Source organism: Dama dama, chromosome 5 (genome assembly GCF_033118175.1).
Source record: "Dama dama isolate Ldn47 chromosome 5, ASM3311817v1, whole genome shotgun sequence".
Taxonomy (NCBI): domain Eukaryota; kingdom Metazoa; phylum Chordata; class Mammalia; order Artiodactyla; family Cervidae; genus Dama; species Dama dama.
The window spans coordinates 94,145,549-94,160,198 of record NC_083685.1 but is presented as its reverse complement, the minus strand read 5'-3'; the positions used below and the strand labels follow the sequence as shown (position 1 = coordinate 94,160,198).

General features: G+C 43.4%; 2 protein-coding genes across 2 annotated transcripts in view; both read right to left on the bottom strand.

Moving 5' to 3' along the window:
- LOC133055933 (olfactory receptor 1L4) overlaps positions 1 to 14,650 on the bottom strand; it is a 192,585-nt gene that overhangs the window by 18,983 nt on the left and 158,952 nt on the right. The gene's annotated exons all lie outside the window — the stretch shown is intronic.
- On the bottom strand, positions 7,860 to 8,819 carry LOC133057956 (olfactory receptor 3A10). Its single transcript, XM_061145068.1, has one exon. The coding sequence runs from the start codon at positions 8,805 to 8,807 to the stop codon at positions 7,860 to 7,862; it is 948 nt and encodes a 315-aa protein (XP_061001051.1). The 5' UTR covers positions 8,808 to 8,819.

Genomic DNA, 14,650 nt, shown 5'->3' with positions numbered 1-14,650 from the left:
TACGTAGTAGAAAAATAGATGAGTATTTACATAAACTTGAGATGGGGAAAATAATTTCAAGTATGGCAGCAAAGACAGATGTCATAAAGTAAAATATTTATATGCTTGACTACAGAAGACAAAAGTTTGTATGTTAAAAACACAATTAGCATTAATGAGAGGCAAATATAAATAAGGAAAATAGTTGCAGCTAAGAGTCAATACTTGCACTCAAAGAAGAAAAAGAACCTTTACAATAAATGCAAAGTAGAACAGTAATGGGAAACAGGGATTATCACATTGTAAAGATTTCAGCTCCCCAATCTTTCTGGCACCAGGGACCAATTTCATGGAAGACAGTTTTTTTTCCACAGAAAAGGGGAGTGTTCAGTGGTTAAAGTGGTAATGTAAGCAATTGTGGGGATAGTTCAGGTGGCAATGGAAGTGATGGGGAGTGCTAGATGAAGCTTCACTCACTTACCTGCCCACCGCTCACCTCCTGCTCTGTGGCCCAGTTCCTGGGGGTTGGGGGATCCCTGGTTTAAATGATAATACCTGCAGTTGCTTAAGGTCTGGAAAGGGGCCCTCTTGCATTGAATTGGCAGAACATTCAAATGGTACCATGCATCTAGTTGATAATTTGTCAATATTCTTAAGTATGTTGAAGATATATACATGCATACGGTCCGATCAAGGAAACAGCTGTGCAGAGACATATAAAACGTTGCATTTAATAATGGAAAATGGGGAACAATCTAAAGGGTTAAGATAGGGTTGATTAAGGAAATCCTGATGCAGGTATAAAATGATGCAACCAATAGATACAACAGAGTAAGCACATTTATTGAATATGGGATTGAAGAAAACCAGGCTGTGATGGAGGAGGGGTGGGTGGACAGGAGAGTTTTGGGGTGTGATGAGGGTAGAAGCACATAATGCCAAAAGCCAGAAAAAAGTGAAGAAATGGAGGCAAGTGTTTGCAGAGAGGCTGAGACTCACACCCAGGCAACCTTGTTTTGAACACATCTTCCCTCTATTAGCAACTTTGCTAATGAATCTTGTTAAGGACATTACTGAAACCATCCATCACTAATTGGCCTCCTCCACCCTCCTCTCTAAGGTCTGATTTCTTTCTAAAGGACACAAATAAAAGCAAAATCTTTTCTGGGTGTCCCTTCCCTCTGGCCTTGTTAGCAGAGATGCAGAAGACAATCAGCAAATCCCCAGCCAGCTCTCAGCCAAGTTATCCTGAACTCTCATTTGTGAGCTAATTAGAGGATTCTGTTTGTGGAACATTCGAGGACTTCATTCCCATTCCCGTCACCGCTGTCTCAGTGGGAAACTCTGTGCAGTGGGAAACTTTGTGAGAAAGATGGATGGATGGGTGAACCTCCTGAGGCTCTGCTGAGCTTGAGAAGTCAGCAAAGTGTTTGGGGACCCAGGGAATTAATCATGCCCCCTTCCAAGTGTCCACGGCAGGGCAGAAGCTTCTATTGCTCTGAGTCTTTCATTAGTTCATTCAAGAGAAGTGAGGTCCATGGTGGTACAAAAGACATTAACACTGACCGGGCAAGGCTGGAGTTTGGGGCAGTAAGTTCCTGTTTTGGTGTTTTCCAGCATGAGGCCACAAACTCTAGAAAGACGCAACTCAAAACCCAATGGATTTTTAACACCTTCTACATTATACTTGCGGTGCTGGTTTAGTCTCTGAGTCATGTCCAACTCTTGTGACCCCATGGACTGTAGCCCACCAGGCTCCTCTGTCCATGGGATTCTCCAGGCAACAAAACTGGAGTGGGTTGCCATTTCCTTCTCCAGGGAATCTTCCCAACCCAAGGATTGAACCTGGGTCTCCTGCATTGCAAGTAGATTCTTTACCAAGTAAACCACCAGGGGAGGGCCACCAGGAAATAGGCACCAGGGAACATTATACTTATCAACACTAATTCTGTATTTCAATTCTTTTAATTCTCAGAATAATCATTTGAATTGTGTGCTATGATTCCCATTTCATAAATGAGAAACTGGGGCCCACGGAGGGTAACTGACCTGTTCAGTGCCACATAGCTAACAAATAGCAGTGTCTGCCCAGAAGCCAGGTCTCCCAACTTCTGGGTCCAATGCTGACTTTGCTTGATCACAGCTAGTTTTTTTTTTTTTTTTTTTAATCACAGCTAGTTTAATGCAACAAGGAGCATGGGTTGCTCAGTTTGCTGCCCGGCACATGAAGGAAGCTTGATTCATATTTGCTTCTCCATATATCCTGGCCTGGGCAACTATTTGTAAATACCAAATAATGGTCTGAAATCTTTTAGGGCCTTAATATCCTAATCTCTTCAGATCCTACAAACATAAACTCTGAAAACAAGGCTAGATATTTTCTGGCTGATGTTCCAAGATTCCTCCCCAAGTTCACTTCTTTCAGTTTCGGTGACCACTGCCTCTCCGGCTGTCACATCTCTGCCTGGCCCACTGCCACTGTCTCCAGTCTGGGCATCTCTCCAGTTGCCACAGCCCAAGAACCAGCCTTAATTCATCAGAGCTCCACTGTGCATGAATTATTCCTGGGCATATCCTCCTGCTCTCAATCTTATCACCTGTCCATTTAATTTAATTACCTAAGGCCCTGTTTTTCCCCATAGCCTTTGGTGTCCTGTGGGAGGAGGGGGTCTGAGTATTTATCACAGAATAAGTGAATGAAAAAAGGTGCAAGATATATGGAAGGAAGGAATGGCTTCGAAAGCTCATGTGGCCTTAAGTAGAAGAGGCTGGGTTAGAAAGCAAGTCTCTGGATGTCCTAAGGCTCTCTTCTCTCAACTGTCGTGCCTTTCCCATTTCCGAGACTCGTTATGCTGAGAGTCAGCATCACTCTGCTTAGTTCAGAAGTCTTTGGTGATTTACTGGAGGCAATCGTGGAGGAAGGCAAAAATACTGGGCTGTGAGTCAGCATTTGCTGACTACTAACTAACCCTATATGCATGCGCGCTTGGTCACTCAGTCCATCTGACTCTTTGTGATCCTATGGACTGTAGCCCGCCAGGCTCCTCTGTCCATGGGATTTCCCAGGCAAGAATACTGGAGTGGGTTGCCATTTCCTTCTCCAGGGGATCATCCCCACCCAGGGATCGAACTGGTGTCTCTTGTGTCTCCTGCATTGACAGGAAGATTCTTTACCACTGGACCATCTAGGAAGCCTTACTAACCTCATGGCCTTCGGAAATCACTTAGCTTCTGTTTTTTTTTTTTTAATTTGCAAAGTGAAGATAATAAAAACTGGCCCTCTTATTTGTATTTTCTAATCCTGGTCCTCATTGTGGATGATACTCAACTGTGCAGATGCAAAATTCAAATGAGAACACAGATTTCAAAGTGATACTCAACTGTGCAGATGCAAAATTCAAATGAGAACACAGATTTCAAAGTGATACTCAACTGTGCAGATGCAAAATTCAAATGAGAACACAGATTTCAGAGTGCTCTGTGAATATTGTTATGTGCCAGTAGTATAATGAGGAATCATACTACTTTCATAATTTTCTTGGGTTCTAACAGTGCCTTTCTCTTTGTGACACATATGGTGGGCCTCTAGATAGTGACATGGGTGTGGGAGAAAGAAGCAATGTGAAAATGTTTCTGAGAACTTGTCCAAGTAGGCATATGTGTTATAGATGCTTATGGTTTATAAAATGACATTAGCTGAGCTTAGCAGATGGATCCTGGCTGTCCTCAATAAGCTCACATTTGTGTTGAAGGCCAAGAACATTTGGAACAAGTTTCTTTGGATGTGAGTTTTCTGAAGTCAGGGTGGCTGGACCAAAATATCTCTAAAGGTTTCTTTAAGCTCCCAGAGGCCATGACCCTATATCTGACCCTATATCTGGCACAAGGAATCACGAAAATCTACGAGTCCCCACCAAGATGAGTCACTACCTTTGACTGGAATTACATAAAAAGATTCAAAACTAGGCAGCAGTGCAAGGGTTTTGCGGGGAGGAGGTGTGCTGGTGTTGGTGTAAGGTAGGCATTCGTGTGGAATGGAGGGTGAAATTTGACTTTTCAGGGCCGGGAGGTGGGACGAGGGGAAAGATCCCCAGGAGTATTTTCCTAGGCTAGAGATGCTTGGGTTTGGCTCTCATCTCAGAAGAGGCAGCATGGATAAGATGACCAACAACTACTTTATGTCTCTCTGGAGCCTGTGAGTCTAGATAAAGTGAAGCCAGTGGCCTTATATTGGATGGACAAACAACTTACTATTTTTTTTTCTCCTCAAAGATGAGGATGACAGAGGACACTCTGAAGGCTGGAGAGAAAATATCGCAGTCAATTCATTTTACTCTTCCCACCCCCGTATCCACCAATAGCATTTACTTAAAAAATTGTTTTTTACATTACAGAATTCAGTGAATGTGTGCTCAGTCTCTCAGTAATGTCTGGCTCTTTGTGACCCTGTGGACTGCAGCCCGCTAGACTCCTCTGTCCATGGAATTTTCCTGGCAAGGATACTGGAGTGGGTTGCCATTTCGTCCTCCAGCAGATAGTCTCGACCCAGGGATGAAACCCAAGTCTCCTGCAGCGATTCCATTGGCAAGTGGATTTTTTACCACTGAGCCACCTGGCAAGCCACAGAATTCAGTGAGAAACTTCAAATAAGAGTAAATGGAGGGACGTCCCTGGTGGTCCAGTGGTTAAGGCTCTAGGCTTCTACTTCTGGTGGTGTTGTTCAATCCCTGGAACACTCCCCCCTCTCCAAAAAAAATATCCTCATTCATCCAGTAGGTCATTCTATGGGATTGCAAGTAAAATAATAAACAATATGAAAAAAAAAGAGTAAATGGAGTAGAAACTGAAAGTCCTGCATTTCCCACCCCTCTGCCCAGTCCAATTCTCCTCTGCAGTGGAAATCACCACCTAAAACTTGGGGGTTGTTCCACAGCACTTTTTTGCCCGATACACATTACATGTCACATCATCACCACTTTCTAAATTCAGCAATATGTGCTGTACATCTTTTCATGTCAATATATTCATTCTTCTTTTTAAACAAAAATATACTTTTCATTAAAATTATTTATACTACATATGAATTGCTCATATTTTCAGAGCAGAGTTAAAAACTATTCACTTAAGGACATCATTTAAAGAAAGACAAACACTTTGTCATACTGATTAGCACTCATTTATTATTATCATCCCACCTGCTTAACGTGCTCCAAGTTGAATGGAGCCCAGGCTTGGATGTTGCAGGATTTCAGAACCCTGGGGCTCCAAGCTCCAATTAGCTTTTGCTAATTAAATGTTCTCTTACATTCCTTTGCAAGAGGGAGACACTTTTCTGGCTCTAACTTCAGGCAGTTTCTCTTAGTTCTGGGAGAGAAATGACATGCAGTTCACACATGAAATCCAGAAAGCTTCTTCCTGTTATGTCAAGCTCAGTGACTGACTATGTCCTCAGAAGAAAGCTTCTCTTTCTTCTTTTCTTTTCCCTTCATATCTTAAGATCTTGGATTTCGGGCATTTAGAAAACATCTGGCTGGTTCACTGACCTCCCACGGAGAACACACATTTCCTGTCACAGGTCAGGAATACCAGTTGATGGTTATCAGTTCCTAGTAGCAGTTGATGGATCCATGAGATGGCTTTATGCACTCAGCACTGTGCTGTGAGTTTGAAGACATGTATAATAGAAAACATGGTCCTTGTCGTTACGGAGCTTACAGTCTAGTCAGGGAGAGCCAAAAAGAAGCTGCAAGGAATACAGAAATGATGATGATGTCTTTCTTGCTGAGCAGGGCACACTCTTTTGGAGGAGATTACGAACATGCAATAAAAGTGAAGAGATGCAAGAGTCTCCTGATAAAGAAAAGCTCTCGCTGAGCTAGAGGCTGTGGCTGAGAAAGACTGATGGGAGAGGCTGGGAAGAAATGAGTGACAGAGGGACATGACATTCCCGGTGAAGGTCTGGATGTGATACAGTGGTCATCAGAAAGAAATCAGATGGCGTCAAGTGGGACAGACACTGCCCCAGGGGCTTAACCAGGCATCGTGGGTGGCCCGAGTGCCGGAGGGGCCCAGGCCCAGAGGCCGTTGCAGGGCGGCCCCAGAGTGGCAGTGGACCTGAAGTGGGAGACAGCGGGCTTCAGGAAGAGAGAGATGGTGGGAATGTTCATTTGACTCGGAATATTCTCAGGCACCTTGAGGGGGCCAAGCTGCCCTCCTCATCAATTAATAAGAATGTTAGGTAAGGTCCCTCTTCTCAGACTTCCAACTTGTGGACCAGGAAGTGTCTGAAAGGTTCACGGAAAAAAATTCTAGAAACAGTCACAACTGCATGTGAAATCAACTCTCATTCTAGTCACGGTTCTTCCATGGGTTCCCTTAGTTTCGCTCTTTTGGTAAAATCTTGGTTTCCAGTACTCATTCAGTGGTAAACTGCAAACTTCTATTTCCCTTCATTTTTCACCTTTACTGATTTTCTATACATATTAGATAGAATGCCCTTTTATAAATCGGGGTACTTTGCCATGAAAAATAAAAACTAACTATTCTGAATGCTTCTTCGCAGGAAATTAATGATGACCCACTCGCGAGTTTTCAGTGGAGAGGTTGGGGGAGCGAGTTCACGCAGTGACATGAAAATGTGTTGTTCCCACTCATGGTTAGTCGGGATGGGGACCCTGGTTTTAGGAAGAGGTATTTGATAGTGTTGCTCTGAAGAAGATGCTGGAAGGTACTCTGACAGGTCCCCACATCCTGCTCCCAGGCTATGCCAAACCTTAATTCCACATTCATGAGTTTATTTCCTGAAGAAGAATCTTTAAAAAAAAAACATGCATGAGTGCGTACTCAGTTGCTTTAGTCCTGTCCAACTCTTTGTGACCCCATGGACTGTAGCCTGCCAGGTTCCTCTGTCCACGGGATTCTCCAGGCAAGAATACTGGAGTGGGTTGCCATCCCCTCCTCCAGAGGATCTTCCCAACCCAGGGATCAAACCCGAGTCTCCTCCATCTCCTGCATTGCAGGTGGATTCTTTACCGCTGAGCCATCAGCCAAGTCCCCAGACCCAATACTCTGATACAAATATGTTAGTCGCTCAATTGTGTCTGACTCTTTGAGAGCGTGTAGGCTATAGCCCGCCAGGTTCCTCTGTCCATGGAATTTTCCAGACAAGAATACTGGAGTGGGCTGCCATCCGCTTCTCCAGGGGATCTTCCCAACCCAGGAATCGAACCTGGGTCTCCTGCATTGCAGCCAGATTCTTTACCATCTGAGCCACTAGGGAAGCCCTAAAATGCAAACATATCCTATCTTAAAAGGGTGAGGGCAAACATTTTAATTAATATTTTTAATGTATTTCAACTGAAAAGTCATTGAATTTTAAAAATACAACTTATTTGTGTCCCACTTCCTGACCCATAGTATGATTTTCTCCCATTTGTCCTTTAAAAAAATATTGATATATTTATTTGGGTGTGCTGGCTCTTAGCTGCAGGATCTTTGATCTTCATTGCAGCAGGCAGGATCTTTAGTTGGGGCTTGTGAACTCTTATTTGCGGCATGTGGGATCTAGTTCCCTGACCAGGGATTGAACTCAGGCCTCTTGCACTGGGAACATGGAGTCTTAGCCACTGGGACCACCAGGAAAGTCCCTTCTCCTATCTGTCTCTAATCCACCTTTCATCAGTTATTTAGATACTTACTCTCTTCTCTAAGCTTTAGCCTTTCTCCCCAGTCCAAGGCAAACCACATTCTACCCTGGCCTGAGTTATCTACTTTCCTTCTTAGTCCATGCTTGAATATCCTCCTGCCCACAACTAAGCCTTCAGCACAAGAAAGCGGGGGGTTGCTCAAGGAGGGAGGGGCATCTTGACAGCCCTGCCTTCTCACTCGGGGGGCCGCTTCCCCGTCAGCAACCTCTTCAGTGCACCCTGCACATCGGGGTTCCAGAGGCTGTAGATGAGTGGGTTCAGCATGGGGCTGACGATAGTGATGAGGATGCCAATGCCCCTGTCCTTGTCTGAGGCAGACACGGAGCCCAGGCGCATGTAGCTGAAGAAGCCGGTTCCATAAAAGATGCAGACCACGGTGAGGTGGGAGCCACATGTGAAGAAGGCTTTCTTCCTGCCCTCCGCCGAGCGGATCCGTAGGACTGCGGCTGCCACGTGGGTGTAGGACACCGAGATGAAGATCATGGGAACCACCCCCATGAAGGTGGCCCCCACAAAAAGAAGCTGCCCATTGAGGTGGATGCTGGAGCAGGAGAGCTGGAAAAGGGGCGGGAGGTCACAATAGAAGTGGTTGACCACGTTAGGGCCGCAGAAGTCCAGCTCGGACACAGCCACCGTGTGGGTCAGAGCATTGATGAAGGAGATGGAACAGCAGACGGCCATCAGGGCTCCCTGGACGTCACAGCTCATGCGGACACTGTAGGTGAGGGGCTGGCAAATGGCCAGGTAGCGGTCATATGCCATGGCTGTCAGGAGGTGACAGTCCACACCAGCCAGGAGGTGGAAAAAGAAGACCTGTGAGACACAGGCTGCATAGGGAACTCGGCATTGGCGGGTCAGGAGACAGGCCAGCATGCGAGGAACGGTGACAGTGATGCACCCAATGTCCAGCAGAGAAAGGTTCCCCAGGAAGTAGTACATGGGGGTGTGGAGTTTGGGCTCCACAAAGATGGCGGCCAGGATACTCAAGTTGCCCCCAACTGTGATCACATAGGCAAAGAGGAAGATGGCAAAAAGGATGGGTTGCAGTTCTATGTTCTCTGTTAGGCCAAGAAGGATGAATTCAGTGACCACAGTCTTGTTGCCCCGGGCACCTGGCTCCATAGGCCACTGCTGAGAGATGGAGAGCAAGAAAATGTGGACCTGCTGAAAGAGGGAGAGAGGTACACAGAGGCACCTAATCTGTGTCTGCTGGATGCTGGGGATAACGGGGCATGTACGTTTATCAATGGAATGGATACTGGATTAGAGCTTGTGCAGGATCCCCATGGCCCTTACAGTGCTAGACATTAACTCTTGAATTTCCAGCTCAGGTTGAGATCCAGAGGATCCCAGGAAAGGGGCTGGGACAGAGGAAACTGCTCTGAGGACCCAGGACTGTGGCTAATGATCAAAATGGGATGGAAGGGTTTCACTATTCTAACAACTATGAAGGTTGTATCAGTGTAGAGTGCCTGACCTCAGGAAATGTCATCACAGGAGGATTTTCCGAAGTTAACATTAAGGCACGCCCAATCTGGGTATGAATCAATAGCAGTGACACAGTACAGTGTCTCATGACACGGTGACAAGAGTTCAGCCTTGCTCTGAGCAGAGGTTCATCTCTCTTCTGAATGCATCTGTCTACTCCCACTTCTCCAGTCATCCCACCCTGTCTGTCCATGCAAGGATCGGTGTGCCTCGGGTCCTGTGGTCCAGTTTGCCGTAAGTAGTTCTTTCTCTACACAAAGACGTTCACAGTCCCTCTCTCTTTCTCCCTCCCTCCCTTCCTGCCCCCCGTCCCTCTGTCTCTCTCTCTCTCTTTCTTTCTCCTGGTATATAAGGACAACCCATCACAGTGGAAAGAGCTGTGGAGTTAAGAGTCCAAATGCTTGTGTTATAAACAAGCTTCTACTACTAACTCGCATCAGGACTTTGGAGAAAGGATAACAGAAGGGGAAAAAAGATAAAAGGAAGGGAGGAAGGAGAGAAAGAAGGGAGGAAAAAATAGGAAGCCAACATTTATTAATATAAACTTTTTGTCAAATATTTTACTACATTTAAATTTCACAGAAATTCTTGAAGATAGGTGATCATTTTAAAATGAGAAAAGGGAAGCTCAAAAATGATATCCTGTTTTAAGTTCACATATGTAAGAGTTTGTTCTGGAGAACTTGTATTTTGTGCTTTTGTTTTTGCCAAGCCCTTTGCCAATATCTCAGTATCTATCATCTGTCTATCTGTCCATCCATTTTTCCCTTCTGCAATATGAAAGGCTGTATTGTATTATGTCTAGGTTTACTTAGAGGTATTTGTTGTTCAGTTGCTAAGCCGTGTCCAACTCTGTGACCTCATGAACTGCAGTAGGCCAGGCTTCTCTGTCCTTCACTATCTCCCAGAGTTTGGTCAAACTCATGTCCATTGAATCAGTGATGCCATCCAACCATCTCATCCTCTGTTGCCCCCTTCTCCTCCTGCCTTTGATCTTTCCCAGGATCAAGGTCTTTCTTAATGAGTTGGCTCTTGTCATTAGGTGGCCAAAGTATTAGAGCTTCAGCTTCAGCATCAGTCCTTCCAATGAATATTCAGGATTGATTTCTGTTAGGATTGACTGGTTTGATCTCCTTGCTGTCCAAAGGACTCTTAAGAGTCCTCTCCAGCATCACAATTTGAAACCATCAATTCTTTGGCGCTCAGCCTTCTTAATGGTCCAGCTTTCACATTCGTACACGAGTACTGGAAAAACCATAGCTTTGACTAGACAGACTTTTGCTGGCAAAGTGATGTTTCTGCTTTTTAATACACTGTAAGATGCTATAAATACTAATTTCTCTGCCCTGATCAACCTAAATACCCACCCTTGGCTCTCCCCAGACTTTTCACTTCCCCACTCTTGACCCTAATCTCTTCCCTTCTGACTTCCTCTACTTGCCAGTTCTGACCTTTATTTTTCTTGTCACTAAGAGTAGAGAACATCACTGTGGTATTTCACTGCCACTCCCTGAATCCGATGGTCGCTCAGCCCTTTATTCTCTAGCACCAAGGGTAAAGCTACCTGAAGATCATGTGGGATCTTCATCCACACTTACTCAAGAAGGAAGGAAATTAGCAGTCCTGGAGCAGAGGCACTTACCTTTCTACTCCGAGTTCCCAGACGGCAGTTCTTGTAGAGAGGGGAGTGAGTGCTAAGCTGACCCAAAGTGACCCTTCTCCAGAAGCCTTATAAAGGAAGTGATGCAGGGGCTGACAGAGTGTGTCTTGGTGCTGTCTCTGTATTTGGGAGCTAACAAGGCCTTAGGGGCCCTAAAAATGATACACTCCCCAGGGATTGCACAAGAGGCCAGAGGCAGACAAATAACCTCAGTCCTTCAGTCCTTAAGGGTTTCTCTCATCTGCCTAGTATTTTTGGATTTTATTAAAGGAACATTAGAGTCACAACTTCATTCCAGGCTCCTAATGCTCCTGAGAAAGGATACAGTTTCCATATTACTGATGGGAAAAAGAAGAACCAGAGGACTTAGTTGACTTGGCAAAGCCAGAGAGGGTGTCCCTAGTAGAGCTCAGGCTGGATTCCAGATTCACTGACTCTAGTACTGTTTCTTTCGTTTATTTTCTACACTGGGTTTTTTAAGGCACGCTTTTAAAAGTTTGGGATCAACATGTACACACTGCTTATTTAAAATAGATAACCAACAAGGACCTGCTGTAACAACGCAAGGAACTCTGGTCAATGCCGTGTGGCAGGCTAGATGGGAGGGGAGTCTGAGGGAGGATGGATACATGGCTGGGTCACTTTGCTGTGCACCTAAACTATCACAGCATTTTTAATCGGCTATATTCCAACATAAAGTCAAAAGTTAAAAAAGTAACGCAAGCATAAAAAAGCAATTGCAAAATTACAGAGCTGAAAAAAATAAAAGTTAACTAAGGTATGATTTTAATTGTGAAGTTTGATGAGCCTTGATGAAATATATAGTCATGTATCTACCACCTCCATCAATATATGGAACACTTCAACTGCTCCAAAAACTTCCCTTCTGCACCTTTGCAGGCAGTCCCCTCTCCAGACCATAGCCATGGCAACCTCCGATCTGATTTCTTTCCCTTTGGGTTTGCTTTTTTCATACTGTCACATAAATGGAATCACACATTATGTAGACTTTTTAAATAATTGGATTCATTCTATTAGCATGATCCTTCTGAGAGTCATGCATGTTGGTAGCAGTAGTAGTACATTTCACCAAGTCATATTCCATGTATTGCAATTTGCTACGCTATTTATCAGTTAATGAACATTTGGATTGTTTCCAGATTTTAGCCATTACAAATAAAGATATAAGTATGTTCAGACAATTATTTGTGTGGAGACATGTTTTCATTTCTCCTTGGAAAATACCTTGCAGTATAACTGCTGAAACATATGTAAGTGGATGTTTAATTTTAAAAGAAACTGTCAAACTGTTTTCCAAAGTGGCTGTACCACTTTGAATTCTTCCCAGCAATGAATGAGATTGCCAGTTGTTCATCAACACTTAATATCATCAGTCTTTTTAATATTAGTCCTCTCTATTAGGTATGCAATAGTAACTCATTGTGGTTTAACTTTGTATTTCCTTAATGATATTGCGCATCTTTTCATGTGCTTATTTACCATCTGTATGTCATTGATTATTTATTTAAATAATTTGCTCCCCCTCAATAAAAAATTAGTTGTTTTTCTACTTCTTATTGAGTTATTTTTAAAAATATATGTTATTAAATATAAAGGATACTAGCCTTTAATCCATGTTTTGCAAATAGTTCCCCAGTCTGTAACTTATATTTTCATAAACCGTGTCCTTTGAATAACTGACATTTACATTTTTGATGATATCCAATTCATCATTTTTTTCTTTTATGATTCATGACTTTTGTATCTAAGGAATTTTTGGGTTGGTTTGCAAACTGGCCCCACACAGAGAAGGCAAGGAGAGACAGAGGCAGACCACTCTAGATTGGCAGGTAATGTTTTTCCTGCTAAATTTCAGGTGCTCAATGAAAGTTTTTGGAATCAATTAATACTTTAACATAATTATACTTTTATGGACAGAGGTCAGGTTTTGTTTAGTGCCAGGTCCATTTAGTGACAACTCTGTACCTCTTTTCTTCTCCCTAGATAGTGCCTAACTGTTGAGACCATCTTCCTTAAAATAAGACAGTGTGTGTGTGTGTGTGTGTGTGTGTGTGTGTGTACTCAGTCGTTCAGTCATGTCTGGCTCTTTGTGACAGGCTCCTCTGTCTATGGGATTTTTCAGGCAGGAGTACTGGAGTGGGTTGTCATTTCCTTCTTCAGGGGATCTTCCCAACCCAGAGATCGAATCCACTTCTTTTGTGTCTCCTGCATTGGCAGGCAGATTCTTTACCACTGAGCCACCTGGGAACCCCCAAAATTAGACAATAATTCATCCTACTGATATTACTTGAGTGCCTTATGTGCTAGTAGAATTTCCTATAAGTTGAGGGTTCAGAAAGAATCAGAAAATTCTAGGAAACACACATACATTACAGATCAAAACTTTTTCAACAGTGACGAAAGCTAGAACATCAAAGGTCTGGATCAGGGATAACAAACTACAGTGCCTACAAGGGCAAGGCAAATGGTGTGGTGAGTTGGAAGCTGGCAAACTGGAGGGTACTGGCCCTCTCTAATGAGGTCTGTAGAAATTTAGTCCTAGATGACTGCTGACAAGGATGTGGGTCCACTGTTGACAGATTTCATTCTATAAGAGCTGAAAACCACGTGTGCTTGGTTGCTCAGTCGTGTCCGACTCTCTGTGACCCCATGGACCGTACCCGCCAGGCTCCTCTGTCCTTGGGATTCTCCAGGCAAGAATACAGGAGTGGGTTGCTATGCCCTCCTCCAGGGGATCTTCCCAACCAGGGATTGAATCCAGGTCTCCCTTATTGCATGCAGCTTCTTTACTGCTGAGCCACCAGGGAAACCTCCTGATTACTTTTAAGTCTCATAAACTACATGTCTGAGCTCCAGGTACACCTGGGGGTCTAAAAACCGGTGAACTCGATAAAGCACACAAAAATGTTTCCTTTCCATTGCTTTTCTAAGTGTAAATATTCCTGACTATCAGAATAATAAATTCACACAGAATCTTTTTCCCAAGGTTCCAAGTGGTGTGTTTAAGTATCAGAGATTCTCCAGAGCCAGCTGCAGCAATTTGAGCGTATACTCACTAACCCCTATCTGTGGGACATGCCTTCTTGGCCTCCTGAATCACTCTGGATAAATCTGCCTCCTGGCAAGGGAAATTTAGCTTTCTGTTTCACACAATTCTATTTTTAAAAACAAAGCAAAACTCTTAAGCTATAAAATAAGACTTTAGTAATTAAAGCGATATACCTTATTCCACCTTGGGAAAATCAGTAATACAAAGGTGTCAGTTCTTCCTAAATTTATACATTGACACTCCGTTAGTAGAAATTTACAAACAGATTTTTTAAATTAATTGGAAGGATGATTATAAGTAGTTGCAGGAATGAGTATGGCAAAGACAGACCAACACCAGGGAAATAAAAGTAATAAGAAATACCTTAACAACTACATATTAACTTGTGTTTTAATACCATAATGATTAAGAAGAGCAAAAGAGAGTCCAACAACAGACCCCAAACTAGAAGGATATTTAGTCGACAGTGAAAGAGTGATTTTATATCAGTGGGGAAAAGATCAATGAATCTATTCCTTTGAAAATTAAATAAAGGTTCTTTCTAGGTTCATTGCAGCACTCCATCCAACAAGATTATTTCAACCAAAACACATTCACTAAGAGAAAGTTGTAAAATCCATTTTATTCTATCCATTCAAAGGAATGCTATGCAATCTAGAAAAAGATGAGTAAGATCTCTACTGAATGTCATGGAAAGATATCCATCTGTGTTATTCTGTTATTACTATGTTATCATTACATTATTTA